The sequence below is a fragment of the Meleagris gallopavo genome, chromosome Z, assembly GCF_905368555.1.
Source record: "Meleagris gallopavo chromosome Z, MGAL_WU_HG_1.1, whole genome shotgun sequence".
In the NCBI taxonomy this organism is placed as follows: domain Eukaryota; kingdom Metazoa; phylum Chordata; class Aves; order Galliformes; family Phasianidae; genus Meleagris; species Meleagris gallopavo.
Window position 1 is genome coordinate 26223437 of NC_139435.1, and position 18431 is coordinate 26241867.

The following is an 18431-nucleotide window of genomic DNA, read 5'->3' on the forward strand; positions in this document are numbered from 1 at the left end:
GATGTGTAGAAGTGATGTTCTCAAGCTCTGAGTGATCATCAGCCCACCTGAGCCTCCACTAGACATGCAGCAGTGTTTCTCTTTCAGCTTCCACCTCTTCCTACATGTTACCCTCTCTCCAGCCCTCAGGAGGAGCAGTGGTGTACAGTGGTGTATAGTTCACAAGAGGGTGGATTATATTGCTCTTTATGGAGCCTCCTGTTTCATAATTTTTTTTATTTTTTTTTCCAGAGGGACGGATGCTCATTCAGGACATCCCTTCCATCCCCACCAGAGGGCACTTGGAGAGCACGTCTGATTTGGTTGTGGACTCCACCTACTACAGCAGTTTTTACCAGCCATCCCTGTATCCTTACTATAACAACCTGTACAACTACTCCCAGTATCAAATGGCAGTGGCCAGTGAGCCTTCCTCAAGTGAGACAGGGGGTACGTTTGTAGGGTCAGCCATGAAAAACAGCCTTCGAAGCCTCCCAACAACATATATGTCAAGCCAGTCAGGAAAACAATGGCAGGTACGATGTTATGGAGGTATTGTGTGGAGGAGTGAAGTGGATGATGAGCTGATAATGACTCTGTGTGTTTGGTTTAATGGCAGTGCAAAACAAAAACAAGATTATGGGATGGGATTGGGACCCTCTCTAAGAAAGTTAGCCAAAATGGATGAGTTTGATGGAGTGCAATGTAAAGCTTAGGCAGAACATTGCAGACACAGGTTAAAGGCACCCAGTTGATTTTGTCTTATCTACATCATAGTAGATGATGGGCTGTTTTCAAAAAACAAAAAAAAACAACTCCAGAATTACTCATCATTGCATCCCAGGAGCTTCAGGTGTCGTTTCTGAGAGGCTTTGCTCTTCAGCAACCTCTTTTTTAATCTTTCAGTTTTCACATCCAGAGTACTGAAGTAGCTCATCCCATCAAGTTCAAGAGATCATGATACTCTGCAGCACTGGTGGCTGTCATTTGGATGTGGCGTGGACTGTTGTTAATGGTGTATTCTGGCAGTGTCCTCTGTAGGGCTTGGGATTTCAGCTTTGATAGATCAAGTCACAGGCTGTATCTGATAGATTAGCACCAGGGCTTTTTATGCCAGTTCAGAGTTCTTAGTGTATATAAATTCAAGTAAGGTCTCTCTCTCTAGGATTTGATAATTATACCATCCCACTCAGTACTTTTACAAGATTGGGATAAAGAGGAAATTACCAAAGCATGGGATTCTTGTCAGAGTAGTTGAAGTCATTCCCCTGACCATGAGTGCTTTGTTTGGCCTTGGGCTGCAGTTAGGCATGTCTGAAATTCAACTCAGGAAGCTTCTTCCTCTGTCTATGTCCATGTCCCTTAACTGAGAGCAGGAAAAGGGAGAATCTCCTGTAGAAAGCAGGCACTCAAGAGGTGCAGGTTGCATTCTGCGAGGGCTCTGCTGTGAAACCTCTCCACAAAGCAGAATGAAACATCTGCCAAATCTCCTTGCTGCAGGAAATAGTTGGTATTCTCCTTAGGTGACCAGAGTTGCTCTAGCAATTCAAAGGACATTTTAGCTTCCAATACTGAGAAGCTGGAGCTGAGACTAGGGCTTAATTACAATTACCAGGTCACATTACTTTAAGTCAGGCTTTCTCAGCATTAGACACCTTTAATTTCCTGAAAAGGAGGAATCTCCTGGGGCAGCAGCTGGTAGGGCCATGAATTTTAAGATCTTGGCTTTACAGCAGACTGCATTTAATGTTATTTCATGTTCCTTTCATTTTAGTATTATTTCATGTCCCTTTCTCAACATGAATCCAGTTGCATGGGGAGAAGATGTATCTCCATTCCTTCAGCTGTGTTAGCTCACAGAAGAGCTTTCTTTTTTCAGTGCATTGATTGTCTTCACCACAATGACCTTCACATCTTTTCAGTAAGATTAATTGGTAGCAGCCTCTGTAGTTGCTAAATTTGGTCACCAGACCAGGGGAAAAATGAGTCAAAGCAAGGTGTGAATAGGATTCTGTGGGTTGTGATGGGGCAAGCTGGCAGTCCTTCTTTAGGTTTAATTCTGATTACGGTGTTCTGGCATTGACCCCGCACATTGGAACACAGTAATTCAGATATGAAAGTTATTTTTCTGAAGCTTTGACATGATGTTATTGTAGGAAGAGCCTGATGCTGATGCTACACAAATGAGGGACTGTTTGGTGTATTTCTGTGTGGTGAAAGTAAAGCTGTTGCAAGCTTAGTGCCTTGCTTCACAAGTCTTCCAAGCAATAGAAGAGTGTGTGCTTTTGCTTAATTAGCAAATAGGAAAGTAAATGATATGTACTGACAGTGGATCAGAACCCGTGAGGACGTGTTATTATATGTTAAGTGTAGGACTGAAGGTGGTGTCCTGTCAATTCTGTTGACTTAATCTGAAGATAAAGCACTTGAGTAAGTCCTGGCCTAGAGCCCTTCAACTTGCTGTGAGACTGCCTGTTTCTTGACACCTACCGAACTTTTGACACCTACCATTAGCTTTTAATGTGACTGTGAGGCACTGGAGCAGGTTGCCTAGAGAGGTGGTTGGTGTCCCGTCCCTGGAGACTTTCAAGGTGAAGCTGGATCAGGCGCCGGGTAACCCCATCTGGCAGTGGTTGTCCCTGTTCATTGCAGAGGAGTTCGACTAGATGACCTTGAAAGGTCCCTTCCAATGCTACGGATTCTATCATTCTGTGATTCTATGAATTGCATCTTGGATGGTCATCTAGATCTCTCAAAAATGACTTGTTTTCTGATTCTATGATTCTAAGACTGAGCATCATAGACATTTTATACATTTCACTACATTTGTTCTTGAGGATACCCACTAAAGAAATAAATGCAATTGCCTATTTTCCGTGCTTTTTACTCTCACCTTGCAGAACCTGTAGCTAACTTGCACTTGGGTCCCATTCCAATTAGAGGCATATGAAGGAGTTGATAAGGGAAAAATGTGATTGTTGTCAGAGACGACTGATTTTCTTCCACCAGCAGGCTCAAATCCTCAGGTGCTTATTTCCAGCTTTCCAGTTTGCAGGAGAAATCATGTTTTACATGATTTACATAAATTTACTGTAATCTCATCCTTGATTTGAATTTGTTCTAGGCCAATGTTATGGGATTCCTAATACTGTTGTGATAAGAAGTCTGTGCAGAGGGGCTAGAGGTAAGACTTACTGCCTGCAGCAGTAACACCTCCCCAGCTTCTAAATGGCCTGAAACCAGAACCCACGTCTGCTGCTCAGAAGCACTAAGTCTAGTTCAGGGTCGGTGTCCTGTCTCTTACATGATATTTCTCAGAGACTGATCTGCAAGAAAGATGGTCATTGCTGGGAGAGTTACGAATCACAGGATTTGCATAGCATTATGCCAGCATAGCACTGCACAAACAATTATTAAAAGTTTTGCAGTGAGTGCTAGGCTACTAATAGTTGATGGCAGTGGGCGTGGCAGTGCTGAAATTGAAAACTCTTTGGGGTCCTGAACACATTTTGTTGTAAGAAGAATGAGATCTCAGCTGCTGCATATGGTTAAATTAGCAAAGGAAGATCACAGAAATGTGATACTTAAGTACAGCGAGGGCTTTCAGGGAGTTTTAAAGCACAATCTATGAAAAGAAAGAAACCTTGTTTACACCTTGAAGGGGCTTGCTGGCAGACTTACACAGGCTGCTTCTCTATAGAGAAAACGCATAGCTACGTTTACATGAGCATTTTTGCTGGACTGCCTGTACTGATAGGTTTGTTTTGGGATAGAAAAATTTTCTTAACCTGTTCCATTTATGGGTCTGCTCGTGTGGTTGGTGGTGCTGACTGCTCTGGTAGGGTTTTTGTTTTTTCCTCCTTTAACCAAATAATGCTGCACAATGCCTGCCATGCAGCTTGCTGGGCTGTAGTAGATGTGCGTGGGCACAAGCCAGCTCTCTGCTTGATGGAAGGGCTCAGGCAGTATGGACAAGACTCCCACCTCATGAGCTGGCAGGTGCTCACTTGTCCTGGAACAGCTGCTAGTGCAAGGGGAATTGCGTACTTAAAATAACGTAACTTCTGGGTGCAGGCAGGCCTTGAGCAGCCTGGCTGTCTGCTGTCGGAGAATTTAAGGAGCAAGGGACAAAAGTCAGGGAGGAAACGTGTGAGCGTGTGTGGGAAGAGATGGGGATTAATGCATCATTGAGCCTTGGGAAATAAACTGAATCACTGAATCTTTAATGTAGATTAATGTCAAATTTCATTAGTCTTTGTTCTTTGCAGAGAGGCTCGTGTACTTCAGTGGATTTGTAGAGATGTACATTTTTGAGATATTTCTGTGTGGGTTTTATTCATTTGTATATAACTACACCAGAAGTTGTATCCATCATGATTTGATAAATGTAATGAAGATGACAGCTTCAGCTGTAACTCTTCAGACACGTTTTGCTGCTTCTCCCAGCTCTAAAGCAGATGATCGGATATACTTGATGTTGCATCTTAAGAAAACACAGGCTTAGGTGTGAGAGGAAGTATAGCAGATGTGGTTACTGTGTGTCTCCTTTCCCTCTCCTTCTCTGTGGGCAGCTGGACCCTGCCACGTATCTCTAATTATAGTTCGTTACAACAGGAATTTATGCACATTCAGTCCAATTAAATTAAACAAGTTAAATGAGCTCCTTAACATGAGTATCAGAAGTCAGTGTATTGATACGCAGCAGAAGCTGATGCTTCTGGCACTCATCTGTTGACCTGCACAGGGAGTGTAACTGGAAAAAGCTGAGGTGGCTCCAGTCTGTTTTTTAACCGCAGAAACAAAACAAAAACCTGGATGGCAAAATCCTAATCTAATCAGATTTAAGTTCTGTAGGGTGGCAGTGACACTGGTGGCATGTGATAATTGTGACTCCTTGTGCATTGGTGTCCCCCTAAAAACTGTTGAAACCTTGCTGGTTCCTGCAGCCAGACCACTAAAGACCTATAAGGTGCTGAATGTGCCCCCACAACTGAGCACCACCGCAGGACTTTCTTGTGTTACTCTGGTAATTACTCCTGTTATTCCTTCTTAGGGCAAGGCTTAAGGTTGGCCAAAAGGTTTTGGACAAATCTCAGAATTTAATATAGCTTGCTTAATGCTGAAGGTTTTTGCTTAGTTTCTTGTTCCTTTTTTTTTTTTTTTAATGCACTTAGTTTTCACTTCCAGAACCACTGTTTTTTAATTCCTTCTTTAAAACAGTTCAGAGCAAAACTATGAAAAACACAGAGTCACACTGAGAAATTTGAATACATTTTCTAATATTGTTATTATTTGGAAGTGAAATAATTCACGTGGCTGAATTAAAGAACAGTTTTTAAGGATTTCTTGAGAAGAAACCGACATGCAAAACTGTCTTTTCCTAAGTCCAAGGAAACATGTCTGTGAAAGGGCAACTAGCAATCTGAACTCTAATGGTAGCTACTTCTCTTGTAAAGAGGATTGCTCTTTTTGGTTTCCACAACCTGTTTCTGGCTCAGTTTTTCCCTCCAATAAGCCTGGGCTTCTTACAGAACAGTGCAGAAAACTCTCCAGAAATACATGTGAAATGTGTAAATATGTGTTTTTGTGGATGTGTGCATACATATACGTTGCACAAGTCACCGGACGCAATCCTGGTTTTATACATAAGCAGTGTATTATATACTGTATTCATAACATACCCTTCACAGTATAGATTTATGCTAAAAGTATCCTAATGTTTCTGACAGCTCATGTGTGACATGAATGTAATCCATATTTCTTGGAGGAGCTAATCTAAGCAGTTTGTTTTCCAATACTGCTGATAGGGCTATATCTCTAGATGTCACAGCAGTTGAGATTCTGATGGTAACATATTGTTTATGGGTCACTGCCTTTGTCTCAAAGAATAGGTTGGAACAGAATAGCAAAGGTTAATTAGGTTTGTCTATCAAGGAGGGACAGATATAGATGTCTCTGTATTTTCTATGCTAGAATCAAAGGAAGTCAGGACAGAGTGTCATAGTCTCTTTTTCCTCACACTGTAAAATGTGCTTAGTTGGTTTTATGAATGAAACAAAAACACCTTGAGCAGTCTGAGTGCAGCCATGTCTGCAAGGGTCGGCTCACGGGCAGTAGCATTACAGGTGGGAAAGCAGTGGCATTCTGCTTCGCAGCTTAGGAAACAGAGGCACAGAACTGTTGTCCTGCCCAAGGTCACACAGCCAGGTGATGGAACAGAAGTCCTTAACATCTGGCCTTCTGCTCTCCTCCCCAGCAGCTGTCTTCTCACCTCGCAGTAAAAATTAACTTGCAAATTAATTAACTTGCAAATTAATTAACTTGAAATAAATGCAACATGCGATTCTATGCCCTCAAAATTATCTTTAATTTTAAGACCAAGGAGGAGATTGTGCAAACTCTTAACAGAGTTCCTGTGGTGTTTCAGTAATTTTTGTTTTTGTTCTAACTTAGGTGTTGATGAGTCATGGGTGAAGCAGATGCCAGGAAAGCATGGGCCAACTTATTTTATAGAGCTCATCCAAATCATAGTGGTAGACTGTGACCTCTTGTTGTTCTGAATACTTTTGTCACTGTTTGTCATCCAGGACTAGCATCTGTGACTTCATACTTTTTCATCTTGAGAATAATGCCTGTAGTCAGGATCAGTTGCAAGATATTCAGATCATACTAGGTGTATCACTGGCTTGCTTGCAAGGTGGTTGCAGCTGGCAGCTTCCACAAATAAAGAATTGGCCATAGGTTGATCCGTCTGGAATCAGCCATCCGGGAAGGGTAGGCCATTTTCTTGTTGCCAGGGCTGGGAGAAGGAGCAAGCCAACAGCTGTGCCTGCCTCACCTCTTCTCTTTTTGTTCACTACCATCTTTGCTTATTCCTTGTGGTTATTCCTCCACAAGGAAGATGTTCAGAGGTTGTGCAGATGCTGCCAGGAATCTGGGAGAAGCATCCTGCTCTCCCTCCAGCTGTGCAGAAGATTTTTTTCGCAGGGCTCTCTGGAATGTCCTGAACCAATGCAGGGGCATCCTGTTTGTGCTCCTCAGGCTTTTGATACATGCTGTATCACTGTTGGACACTGCTATAGAGCTGCACTGGCTCTATAGTTATGCTTCTAGTGGATAAATTGCTGCTTCTTGTTTCCCCATACTGATTCTGCAAGCAGACAGAGAAGGAATTTCCAATATGCACGTTCTTTTTATAAGGCCCTCTTTATTTGTTCATAGGTCTTAAGTGTATCATTGCTGCTTGTATATGTCCTTTAATAAGTTACTGAAAGTACACTCTGTTGTACTATTCAAAGAACCTATAAATGCTGATTGATCCAGGTGTGCTTCTCAGAGGACATGTGCCCTCCCCCTGAAGTCAGTGAGGTGAATCAGCTGTTCATCTTGTGGCTTGGGGGAAGGCATGAGTGGTGTGGTGCTGGAGGGAATGCTAGGTAGACGAGGTAGGCAAGGTTTCCACTCATGTTCCCACACACCAGGCTGCCCAGGGCCCCGTCCAACCTGGCCTCAAACACCTCCAGGGATGAGGCAGGGATGGGCAATGTGTTCAGTGCCTCACCACCCCCAGTGAAAAATTTCTTCCTAATCTCTAATGTAAATCTCCCCTCTTTTAGTTTAGCACCATTCCCTCTGACCCTATCACTATCAGACTGTAAAATATCAGTCTCTGTTCTCTTTTTAAGCTCTCTTCAAGTATTGGAGGGCTGCAGTGAGGAGAATGCTTGAGCATTCTCCAGGATGAACAAGCCCAGCTCTGTCAGCCTGTCCTTGTAGGAGAGGTGCTCCAGCCCTCTGATCATCTTTGTGAGCTTCTTCTGAACCCAGTCCAACAGCTCTGTGTCATTCTTGCACCTCTGACCTGGATGCAATTCTACAAGTGAGGCCTCATGAGGGCAGAGATGAGGGAGACAGAATAGTAGTGCTGTGAGATCAGGCACTGTGGGCAGCCATGGGTGTAACTGCCAGGCTTGCCAGAGGAGAGGAGGGAGTGGGAGGACGTGAGGTTGCTTGATGAAAGGTGTCTGTTTGGAAGGCAGAGTATGCAGAATTTGTGTTACGCCCTTTCACAACCAAAAGCACCCCTTGTTATCGTGGAGTGTAGCTGATGGTAAGACAGATCAGAGTAGTTCATGGGGCCATCCAAGCCCTTGCCTGTTTTGACCTCATGGGAGACAGTGATGAAGTCAGCAGGAGATGTCAGAGGGCAAGGCATCTTCTTCTGTCATCCATGCATGACCTGGAGCTGAAACCCTGATGCTCTCTCAGGAAATGGCCTGTGGAGCAGTACCCGTCAGAGCACCCAGCTCCAGCTCTTGGAAGGCTGCACTGCCCTGAATTAGAAACAACCCATGTAGCCACTGGCTTCCTCTCGTTTCTTTTTAACTCTCTTTCTGGCTGTAGCACTCAAAAAAAGTGCAAGGACTCAGCAGAGCTGCGGGAGTTAATACAGATCCAGTGCCCCTTCTCACTGGGTAATCATCTCCTAAACCCCCTTTTTAATGCAGCACTAAGGTCAAGAATTTTTATGACTGGTTGTTTTTTTATTGTTACTGTAGAATAGGATTGCTAAGCACTATAAAAAGGAAACCTTATGGTTCAGATTTACTGTGGTGTGTATTCTAAACAGTTTAATAAAACAAAACCAAAAGCTTTTAGATTTTCTTCAGTGGTTAATACACAAGCATATTCTTTGCAGAGCCAAGCTTCTGGCTGTCGGTTGGACTGTGGTTCATAGACTTGGTGTGGGTAATAAGATTATAAAACATGTCTCTTGCTAGCCAGCTACCACACACTAATAATAATAGTAGTAATAATTCATTGAATCCAGAGATTTTAGGTGAGTTGTTTTTTAAGAAATGGAGAAAAACTCTGAAAAAAAGGTCTGAAAGGAAACAGGTCATTGCATATGCTCTGCAGAAAATGCAAGCAAGAATGTGGTGGTTTCTGTGCCGGGGAGCCCTCCCTCCATTTTGTTACAGCTAAGATATCACCATCTCCATCAGGTAATCTTTTTTTTTAGCTGTATGTACGTAAATGTGCAGGAGGAGGAGGTGAACATCTTAAGAATGGGATGCTGCCCGTAGTCCTGCCCCAGCAAGGGCAGTGGGACTGTGTGTAGAAATGCAGGCAGAGAGGACTTTGCCTTGCAGAAGTGACATCTTGCAGCGTAGTTGACATGCTTTGCTGTTGTCACTGCTATCTTTGTGCCTCATACAAACTTCCCATCTTACAGTTGTTCACTGCCCAGAAAACTTAGGGAGATATAATCAGCTAGCACTAACTTTGCTCGTGAAAATCATCTTGTGAAAAACTTGGCTGCTTTTGGTTTCTTGAGCATTATGTGGCCACAGAATCACAGAATGGCCAGGGTTGGAAGGGACCTCAAGGATCATGAATCTCCAACCCCCCTGCCATGTTACATTGTAAAGTTTTGGAACAAATAATAGCAGATGGTAGATCTTTTGCAAATCAGAAATTAAAAGCACTGCCATCTCTCCGTGAAGATGACTTTGGATCATTTCAGGGTGTTGGAGTAAGGTTTGTTTTCTGAGTGCTGCCAACTTGACTGCCTGATCTGGGAAGGACGAAGTTTGTCTGGCCATTGTCAGACTCTGAGGTGACACAGCACAGTGGTTTGAGCTGTTATGGCTTTGCCACAGATGTGCTCTGTAGGCTGCCCATCACTTGGTTGCACTATGTAAGCAGAGAAAATAGTTCTCCATCTCACAGAATTTTAAGGAAGACACTGTGGCTGTGTGTACATAGTGCTATGATTCAGTTGGATGTGTCTTGCAGAACTGTCTTCAGCTATCCTATGAGCTCTTGGTGGAGGAATGTCACTGGTCTGGGACCTTTCTGTCTCCTTGGGACTGTAAGGGCTGGGTAGACTCCTCCCCTTCTTCGAACACTGGTCAGTGCGTGTAAATGAAGGGCTTGGAAAGTTTCCTATGGCCCTGTTAGTGCTGTAAAGTGGAGGGCTTGTGCGGAATCTCACTGTGCTGCTATGTGTCCATGTGCCAGATGCAGCTTTAACTAAGGTAAGGCTGCATGCTGGCTTTACTGCTGCTAGATTTGTTATAGGACTGGTCATCTCCCCTGGAACTGGGTAGCATTCACACAGCAGAAATCTAAGGTCAGTAAATAGGAATTTGGCGTCTGCAGCTCCCATGATGGCCTCCTTCAAAGATTTGTGCCCATGGGGAAGAGGCTGTGGACAGAGAACTGAAGCTCAGCTTTCATGGGCAGCTGTTGCAATTCTGTCTCTACAGATGAAAGGGATGGAGAACCGCCACGCCATGGGCTCCCAGTACCGGATGTGCTCCTACTACCCGCCCGCCTCATACCTGGGCCAGGGGGTTGGCAGTCCCACCTGCGTCACACAGATACTGGCCTCGGAGGACACCCCCTCCTACTCAGAGTCGAAAGCAAGAGGTAGGTGCATCTGCTGGGGCTTCACGTTCCAGGTTGAACTGGCATAGGCATCCACAAAATGTGGGTGGGTGGTGGGAAGGAAAGTAGGTGTCAGACAGGTGCCACGGAATCTGTAGGAGCTGGGTTATTTGTGAATGATAGTGGTAAAGTGGAACTGTTTCTGTATGGTCAGGCAAGCTTGTATTTCAGAAGTCTTATAGTGTAGAGCAGTTAGTTGATGTACATTTTGTGTACATTCCTGCGATTTGTATGACAGGCCTCTAGAGATGGTTCCTGTCTGTGCTCTTCACAAAGCTATTTCAGAAGAAAGATGCTCCAGTTGTCTTTTTCTTCTTCTCATAAACTGTGTTCATAATTTCTCCCCCTGGATCCGCAAGCTCTCCAGTGAGCCTCTGATCTCTTCCTTCTGAACCGCATGTGGAAATTATACTTGTATCCCATCAGTGTCAATACACGCTTTACAGACTCACCTCTGTGTTTGCTTTCAAACTCATCACATCATAATGCTTTGCTTGAAACTATTACAGATAAATATTTTTTCACATCAAGTGTTCCTGGCTGTCTCAGAGATCATCATCTGCATTCATTTTTAGAGAAGAGTTGGTGAAGTTACACTGTGGTGTTCTGACAACATTTCTCTTGCTTCCTTATTGTCATGCTCCTGCAGTAGGTAGAATAGTAACAAATAACAAATGAAATGGTCCTGCTGGAGCAGACCAAGCTCCATGTAGCTTCCTTCTCTCTGGAGCAGGCTGGTAAGGGATAATAGAGAAGAAGAAAAACAAAGAGTTGAGTGACTCTGTTTCTTATTCCAAAATTCTCTTTGCTATAACTTTTGAAGGTGTCCTGAGTTGATTGCTTTTGAACTATGATCTCGTTACTTGCATGGACCTACATTCCATGAATTGAGCTAATTCTTCCATATGCTTTTTCTGCTTTTTGTCTCTCTGTAACAGTGAATTTGGCAGTTCAATTTTATGTGGTCTGTGGAAAGTATTTCCTTCGGTTTCCTTCATAGCTGACGAATTTTTGTGGTGTTTATCCTCTGTATGAAATGACAGCACTGACAACAGCGTCCAGACCCTTTTGCTTCTTTTATGCACTTGTACATTGAAGATAATCTTATCACAGAATCACAGAATAGCTCAGTTTGGTAGGGACCTTAAAGATAATCTAGTTACAACCGTCTTCCATGGGTAGGGCTGCCACTCACTAGATCAGACTGCCCAGGGGCCCATCCAACCTGAATTTGAACACTTTGAGGGATGTAGCATCCACAGCTTCTCTGAGCATCTTGTGTCAGTGCCTCACAGGCCTCAGAGTATGAATCTTCTCTTCACACATGTGTCTGGATCCTTTCTTAATGTCTGATAAAAGGATGCATGTTACTTAGGTCCCTTAACTGTTACCAGTCATGACCTTTTTGTTGCTGATGTTCTGGTGTCTGTTGTATTTGATTTGTGGTGAAAAACTTTGTTGTGGTTGTCTCCTTAAAGACTCAAAGTTTCGGAAGATGAAGTGTATTTAAGTCATATTTGTGGCTGGTGTAAATCAGCATTGAGCCCTTGAATTCAGTAAGCCTGGGATGATTTATGCGAAAGAGGTGGCTGCTGTTTCAGAGTGGCTGTTTTCTGAAAGTCTTCCAACTAAATATGACGTATCAGATAAATGGAGAAACAACACATGGTGTGATAAAACCTTAGGCTTTTTTCTCCTTTTCCAGTAGTTCTAAATGGCTTAGAGAAATCAGTGATCCTTGGTTCATTTTCCTTCTCTTTTCTTCAGTTTTATTTTCTTCCCCCTTCTCTGACCACCATTGAGCAATGACGTCTTTCTTTCTGCTGATTGGTCAAAGAAGCATTTGGCTTTATGCTCAACTGCAGTTGACACTTTTTCTTGCATCCATCACTACTAACTCACTAAGAAGTCTTACCAGTTGAGTGTTCTTACAAATAGACAAAAGACCTTATACCCTTTGTTCCCAAATGCACTTCAGTAATTTTTCATCACTCTAGAAAAAAGTTGTGCGTAATGTACCACTGATTTTTAAACTGCATAAATACTGTATTTTCAATAATCCTTGACTGCTTCTCCAGACAATATTCCCCATACAGATATTGTTCCCTAAGTTACACCATCAATCAGAAACCGACAAGCAGTGAGATGTAATTTACTGAGATCAAACAGCATTTTCCAGACTCTGAAGAAGTGTTTTTCCATAGCAGGGAGGTAGTGGTTGAAAGAGGCACAAATATTTTTGTGAGAAAGTTGAGCGTGTGAGTAGGACCATACCTGTTTCATGGGCTTCTTAGAGGCATCCTCTTTTTCATTGTGCCCATTCTTGGAGGAAATGACTGCTTTCACTTTTTCCCTCTACAGATAACATAATATTCTCAGGCTGTTAGTCAGTGATTTACTTTTCACAGCCCCCAGAGACCATGAGGCTTTTTGCCTCTTCATTATCATTTGTGTGGATGCTGAGTCAGCCAGCAGGCTGTCAGTGGCAGAATTCTTAAAGTACTGACTATCCATGCTGCATGTCGTCCCATTTAGAAGGCACACAGGCGTTTCTCCATTTACTGCTGGACTTGTCTTTCTGTACAATGTTTGACTGCTTTATATGAACTTTCTATTGGGTTGGTGATTGCTACTTTTTAAAGACAACTCTAGAGCATGTTTTAAATGAACAACTTATATTTAATCTTTTATTTGCTGTGGTTGAAGTGATGACCATGCTCAGAGCCATGTTTTCTTTCTATGAATTTATATGCATAGATTTTAGGTCCAGAATGTAATATTAGGAGCATCTATTCTTACACATTGTATAATGCAGACTGTACAACTTCACTTAATAGCTCTTGCAGCAAGCTCAAAACTATTTTTTAATAAGATCTGTTCCCATAGAAACTTTACGGGAATGCAGTAATACATATGAAAAATCAACAGGTCCAAAGAAAAAAATTAATTTTGCAGCCACATTTTTAAAACTTCTGAAACGAGTCTCTGCAACACAAATGGTTATTAAATTCCCAGCCACAGATCAGAGATTGTCTTAGACTACATGCAGTCTATTACCCACACTTCAGCTGTAACTTCGGGTTTATAGAGATTTTGCCAGTTCATATATTGTCTCAGTATTTTAGTCAGATCATTTCATTAATTTTGTTCTGCTAAGTTAACTGTCTTTTTAGTTATGTTGAAAGGGAGGAGAGATGAGCTAGCAGACCACTGATTTACACTTTCTTTATTTTTACGAATGATGCAAAATTCTCAGTAAGCTCTTGACATTTGTACATGAGGTCATACCATGTTATAGAGTGTTGCATATCATAATGGGCTGACATTTGCTGAATGGCAAAAAACCATCACTCAACTGCCTTGCAATTTGAACATGTTCTAAGTAAAATGGCTTTGCTTCCAACCAGCACAGCTGCTACCCTTCTGCAAACTGGAAAAAAGAGGGAGAGGAAATTACAGAAACCAATGAGAAATGACAGAAGGATGTTTTCCAAAGGCTCTCTTGCATCACGAGGTTATAGCATGTATATAATAATTTCTAGATAAAAGAGAAATTTTTTAATCTACTTTCCAACATTTTTCTTTTCCTTTTTTTTTCTGCTACCTTGCTGATTTTTTTCAGAATGAGCAATTAGAGAAGATGTGTGAGTGGTTTTTACCAGTCTCTGTGTATACAGATCACGCTTTAAAGCATGCCTTTGTTTTGCGAGCCAAGCTGAGTGCCACTTGTACAAAGAGTAGAGGAATGAGGATGTGTATATGGCAGGCACGACAGAGTGTTCAACTTAAAGAGCCAGCTGCCTTGATCACATTTTTTTCTGTGAAGTAGTTGGTTTTGGGTTTGGTGGGGCTTTTTCAGGGTTGGATCAGTGCCCAGAATTGCCAGGTACCTTCAGCTGACTTTGGATCAGGCCAGTCCTGTCTTAGATTTGTGAAATACTTGCACAAGACCTTAATTTGAGACAGGATGAGGCATATGCTTAGATCATGACTGGGTGCCTAGCTCTGGACCCTATTTCCATTGAATTAAGGCGAGCCTTTGCTTACAGTGTGAAGGTGTTTTCCAGGTTTGGGATAGTGGCAGAAAAAAAATTAACATTTAAGTAGAAGGATGTGGAGGAGGCACATCATTTTATTTACAAACACCTTTTATTTGATAACAGTTGCATTCTCTTAAAGTTAGCACAGAAATTAAACTCATCTTTGTTAATATTTAGCAAGTATGATGAAGAAGGTGGCTTGCATTTAAAATGTTGCTTTAGTTGCTGACTGGAGTTGAATTTTTGTTTTCTCAGTAGTGTCTCACGATAATTGAAAGCATGTAATGCAGCAGTGAAGCAGGACTGTGTTTGCGGCTTAACATAAAACAGGAACCACATAAAGCAGCAGCCTGAAATTCCATCCAAATACAAAGGGAAAAAGCTCACATGAAGCGTTCGTTTTGATATAGAAAATGTCAAAATTTTTTGCTTAAATCAGCAAACAGTGTTTGTTTTTCAGGGGAAAACATTTCTAGTAACAATTGTTCTTCTTTTTTTTTTTTTTCTGTGTCACCAGCACAGTTCAGACACTTTCCAAGGGGTCAGTCCTACCTAGAGTCTAAATAACTGTTATCCTCACTGGTTTTACAGTTGCAGAAACTGAGAAGTAGTGATTGAACACCAAGGTGGAGACTTCTCCGGGGTCTTTATAATACACTCCTGCTTCTCTGTGGCTGGGTGCTGTACTGGGAACACCAGTGAGCTGTTGGAAAAGCCCATCCAAACTAAGGAGCAGTTCTGTAGAGACTCTTCTAGTAATTAAACAATCAAGGGTATGTCGGAAATAGTCCCCCAGCTTAAGCAAAAAAGTTCAGTAAAAGAGATGCTGAAATGCAAGGAATGTCATATGCCTGAGAAATGAGAGAGGTCCTGGGTTAGGATATCTCTCTTCAGGTGAGGTTGCAGAATGCAAAAGTTATGCTACTTTTTTAGGTTACTTAACTACAGTCTTCTTGCATAAATCTGTGGGCTTGAAATTCTGTGCAAGAGTCACATTCATAGTCACAGACAGCACCTGGTTGTAGATCAGAGAATTCAAGGAGTCCTGGTCTGAGCCAGTGCCCTTGCATTTGTACTGTTTCAGTGGATATTTGAGATGCGGAGGCAGCATACTGCAGCAAAGAAGGCTGATCTGCTGTGACTCAGAAATGGCTCCAGAGACTGGGGAAATACCCTTGCATTCAATTGCTCTGTTAAATTTGCTGCCAGCTGACAAGATGCACTGGCAGAGCTGTGGCAGTAAAATGCTTGGAGAAGTGAGGCAGGGCAGTAAGAAATAGCCCAAGTTTTTCTGTCTGGTCTGGAACAAGTCTGTGTAAGTGAAGAGTGACTCTTGCTGTCCCACAGGCTCCAGGTCTTGTAAGTCTGAGGGATACCACTTCTGCTCCTTTTCTGCACATCCCTATAGCAGAATGCCAGTAGAAGTGGATCCTGGATGCAGAGGGGCTTCAACAGCAGAATATGTGAGGACCATACCATTTTGCTCCTGGAATGGATGCAGTTCAGCAGCATTTAGCTTGTGCGTATTTTTTGTGCGTCTGTTTGTGGATCTTTTTCTTAAAAGCTGACCTCTGTCCAAGAGTGTACCATCCCTTAGGCATGAGGAACAGGCAGTATTTGATGAAACTTGAGTCTGTTTGCTACTAACTATCCATCTTATATCCAACTTTTACAAATAAATATTGATACCAAACAAGAACGGAAGAGATAATGATCTAATCCTGCAGATCCTTAACAGTCAGTTGAAAGATCTATTTTTATCAGCAGGTCACTCCATTTTGTGTAGTTGTTTCATCCTTTTTGTGCTTTCTCATTGCTGCTGTTCACAGTCCCAGATGGTTTTCTGTGCTCACCTTCCCTTCGGTGCCCATTACAAGGATGCTAGGAAGGCTTGCAAACTTTGGACTGCTTCTCTGTGCCATGGTTTACATTTCTGTTTGCGTTCATGCAAACCACAGTCTTGTCTGCTCTTCTTGCTTGCAGCAGTCTCATTTTTGTGTCTTGTAACATACCACTGTTCTGTGGCTTTCTGTGAGTATGTTGGGGGCCACCTGTGTTTGTGTGCCAAAATATACACAAATAGATATGTAATTAAATAGGTATATATATATTCCTCTGCTAAATAAATCTGCTATACTCAGACACTTCTGCCTGCTTTCACACAACCTGGGTTGCATGGCTAGTCTGTGGAATTAATTTGTTGTCAGTGTGGTATGAGAGCAGAATTGTGTGAAAGTTGGACAACACACTGTTATTCTTTGATTAGATGAAAATAGATTTTGGGTAGGTTGTAACATTTTACAGATGTTTTTAGGGTGATGACATTTTAACATGTCATTTTTTTTCTCAGTAAGAAGCTGAATTTTAGACTTAGCTTGGGTTTGGAAATATTTTTTTTTTTTTAATCAAGCAAGTTGCTAACCCAGATGTGTGACGTTTGTACTCGTGCCTCATTGTTTCATTAGCTGTGGCAGCAGCACTCAAAATACATTTGAGAATGTGAGGCATATTTAATGTAAGCTCTAGCGATCCATTTTTTTTCTGTGTGGTTAAGCCTTTTTGTAAATTATTGATCTGTGTTGTGAGGTTGGATTGGTGAGGATTTGGTCAACACTGAAATAAGTATGTAAGGTCTGACTGACAGAGAGGGAAAATCCTGGAAAGGAATGAATTTAAGCATCTGCTTACATTGTACTCTGCTTCAGTTTATTCTTGATTCAGAGGGTCATTTTGGTAATTTCTTCTTGAAACACTTTTCTGGTCTGCTCACTCAAAACCGCACAGAAATAACACAATCATGCAGTGAACTTGTCATTGTGCAGTTGCAGAATTATAGGTTTGATTCATGAACCCTGTTGCTCAGTGTGGGGAAGAAGCTGATCCTGAGGCAGTGGCTGCAGGGGCTGTGGTTTGGTTTCTTCATGCTTAAGGGATGCTGGATCCTGTCCTAAAAGTCTGCACCACACGGTTTGGGCTTGGTACTCTGGTTTTATTATGGAACTTTTTCCCTAAGAACAGAAATTCATGGAAATCGTTGGTAGTAAAACAAACTTCACCACAGAGTGGCAAAACAAGTGATGTTTTGTCACGGCAGTGACAGCAGCATGCTTACCATGGTGTGGTTGGTAGCTGTAGCAGTGAAACTTGTTCCTCTCTTTGCTTTGCCATCATATGCAGCTGCATCCTCCTAGCCCTGGTTAAGAAAAGAGAGAACTTGGCCACATTCTGTGGTGTATTCTGTGCAAAAGGGTTTACAGAGAGTATCTTGCCTTTCATACCAGCTTATCAGAGCAATGACTTAAGCTTCCGCAGGCTCTTTGACTTGTATAAGGCGCTTCTGTTGGCAGCCCTTCTGCAGATTGTGAGAAACTTGAGCAAAAGATGTGTTTGCTGCTGATTTCCTAATAAGAAAAAAAAAAAAGGCAAATCAGAGTTGCTGAGTTCCTGAAAGCAGCCTGGTTGGCGGGAGGCAACGAGCCAGTCTGTGGCTCTTGGCATAAAGTTGTTGCAGCCCATAGCACTGGTCCCGTGGAGAAGTGATTTTAGGGAGGAAGGTGAGGGCTTCCCCTCTGTGCGGGTCTCCTGGCCCTGTGCAGCACTCTCTGGCTGAAGTGAGACTCTAGCTGAGAGGACCATGGGGAACAAGGGATGTGGGCACAGTGGCCCCTTGCTCCATCTGCGTGGGCACCAATGCGCATTTGCATGGCCCGTGTAGGAGATGCCTGCATAGGATGTGAGCAGCCCTGCACAAGTGGTGCTGGCTACTTGATGGGCCTTCTTAATTTGGCAGCCATTAAACCACCCACCCAACACTTCTAATTCTAAGCCTGGGTGTTACCGATGGGTTTATTTCCAGTGCTCCTCGCAGGCATAGTTTAGGCCAAGTACAAGTTGAATAACCTTCAGGAAAGCTGTGCTGTCCTTCTGTCGGCCGCTGTCTTTGAAAATTGCCTGCAGAGT

General features: G+C 42.6%; 1 protein-coding gene across 1 annotated transcript in view; it reads left to right on the forward strand.

The window, feature by feature from the left end:
• Window positions 1–18431, forward strand: part of DMRT1 (doublesex and mab-3 related transcription factor 1) — a 54121-nt gene that overhangs the window by 20475 nt on the left and 15215 nt on the right. Inside the window, exons 3-4 of the mRNA XM_085213612.1 lie at window positions 232–515; window positions 10251–10413. Coding sequence (XP_085069738.1) covers window positions 232–515; window positions 10251–10413 — 447 coding nt within the window. The remainder of the gene's footprint in view (window positions 1–231; window positions 516–10250; window positions 10414–18431) is intronic.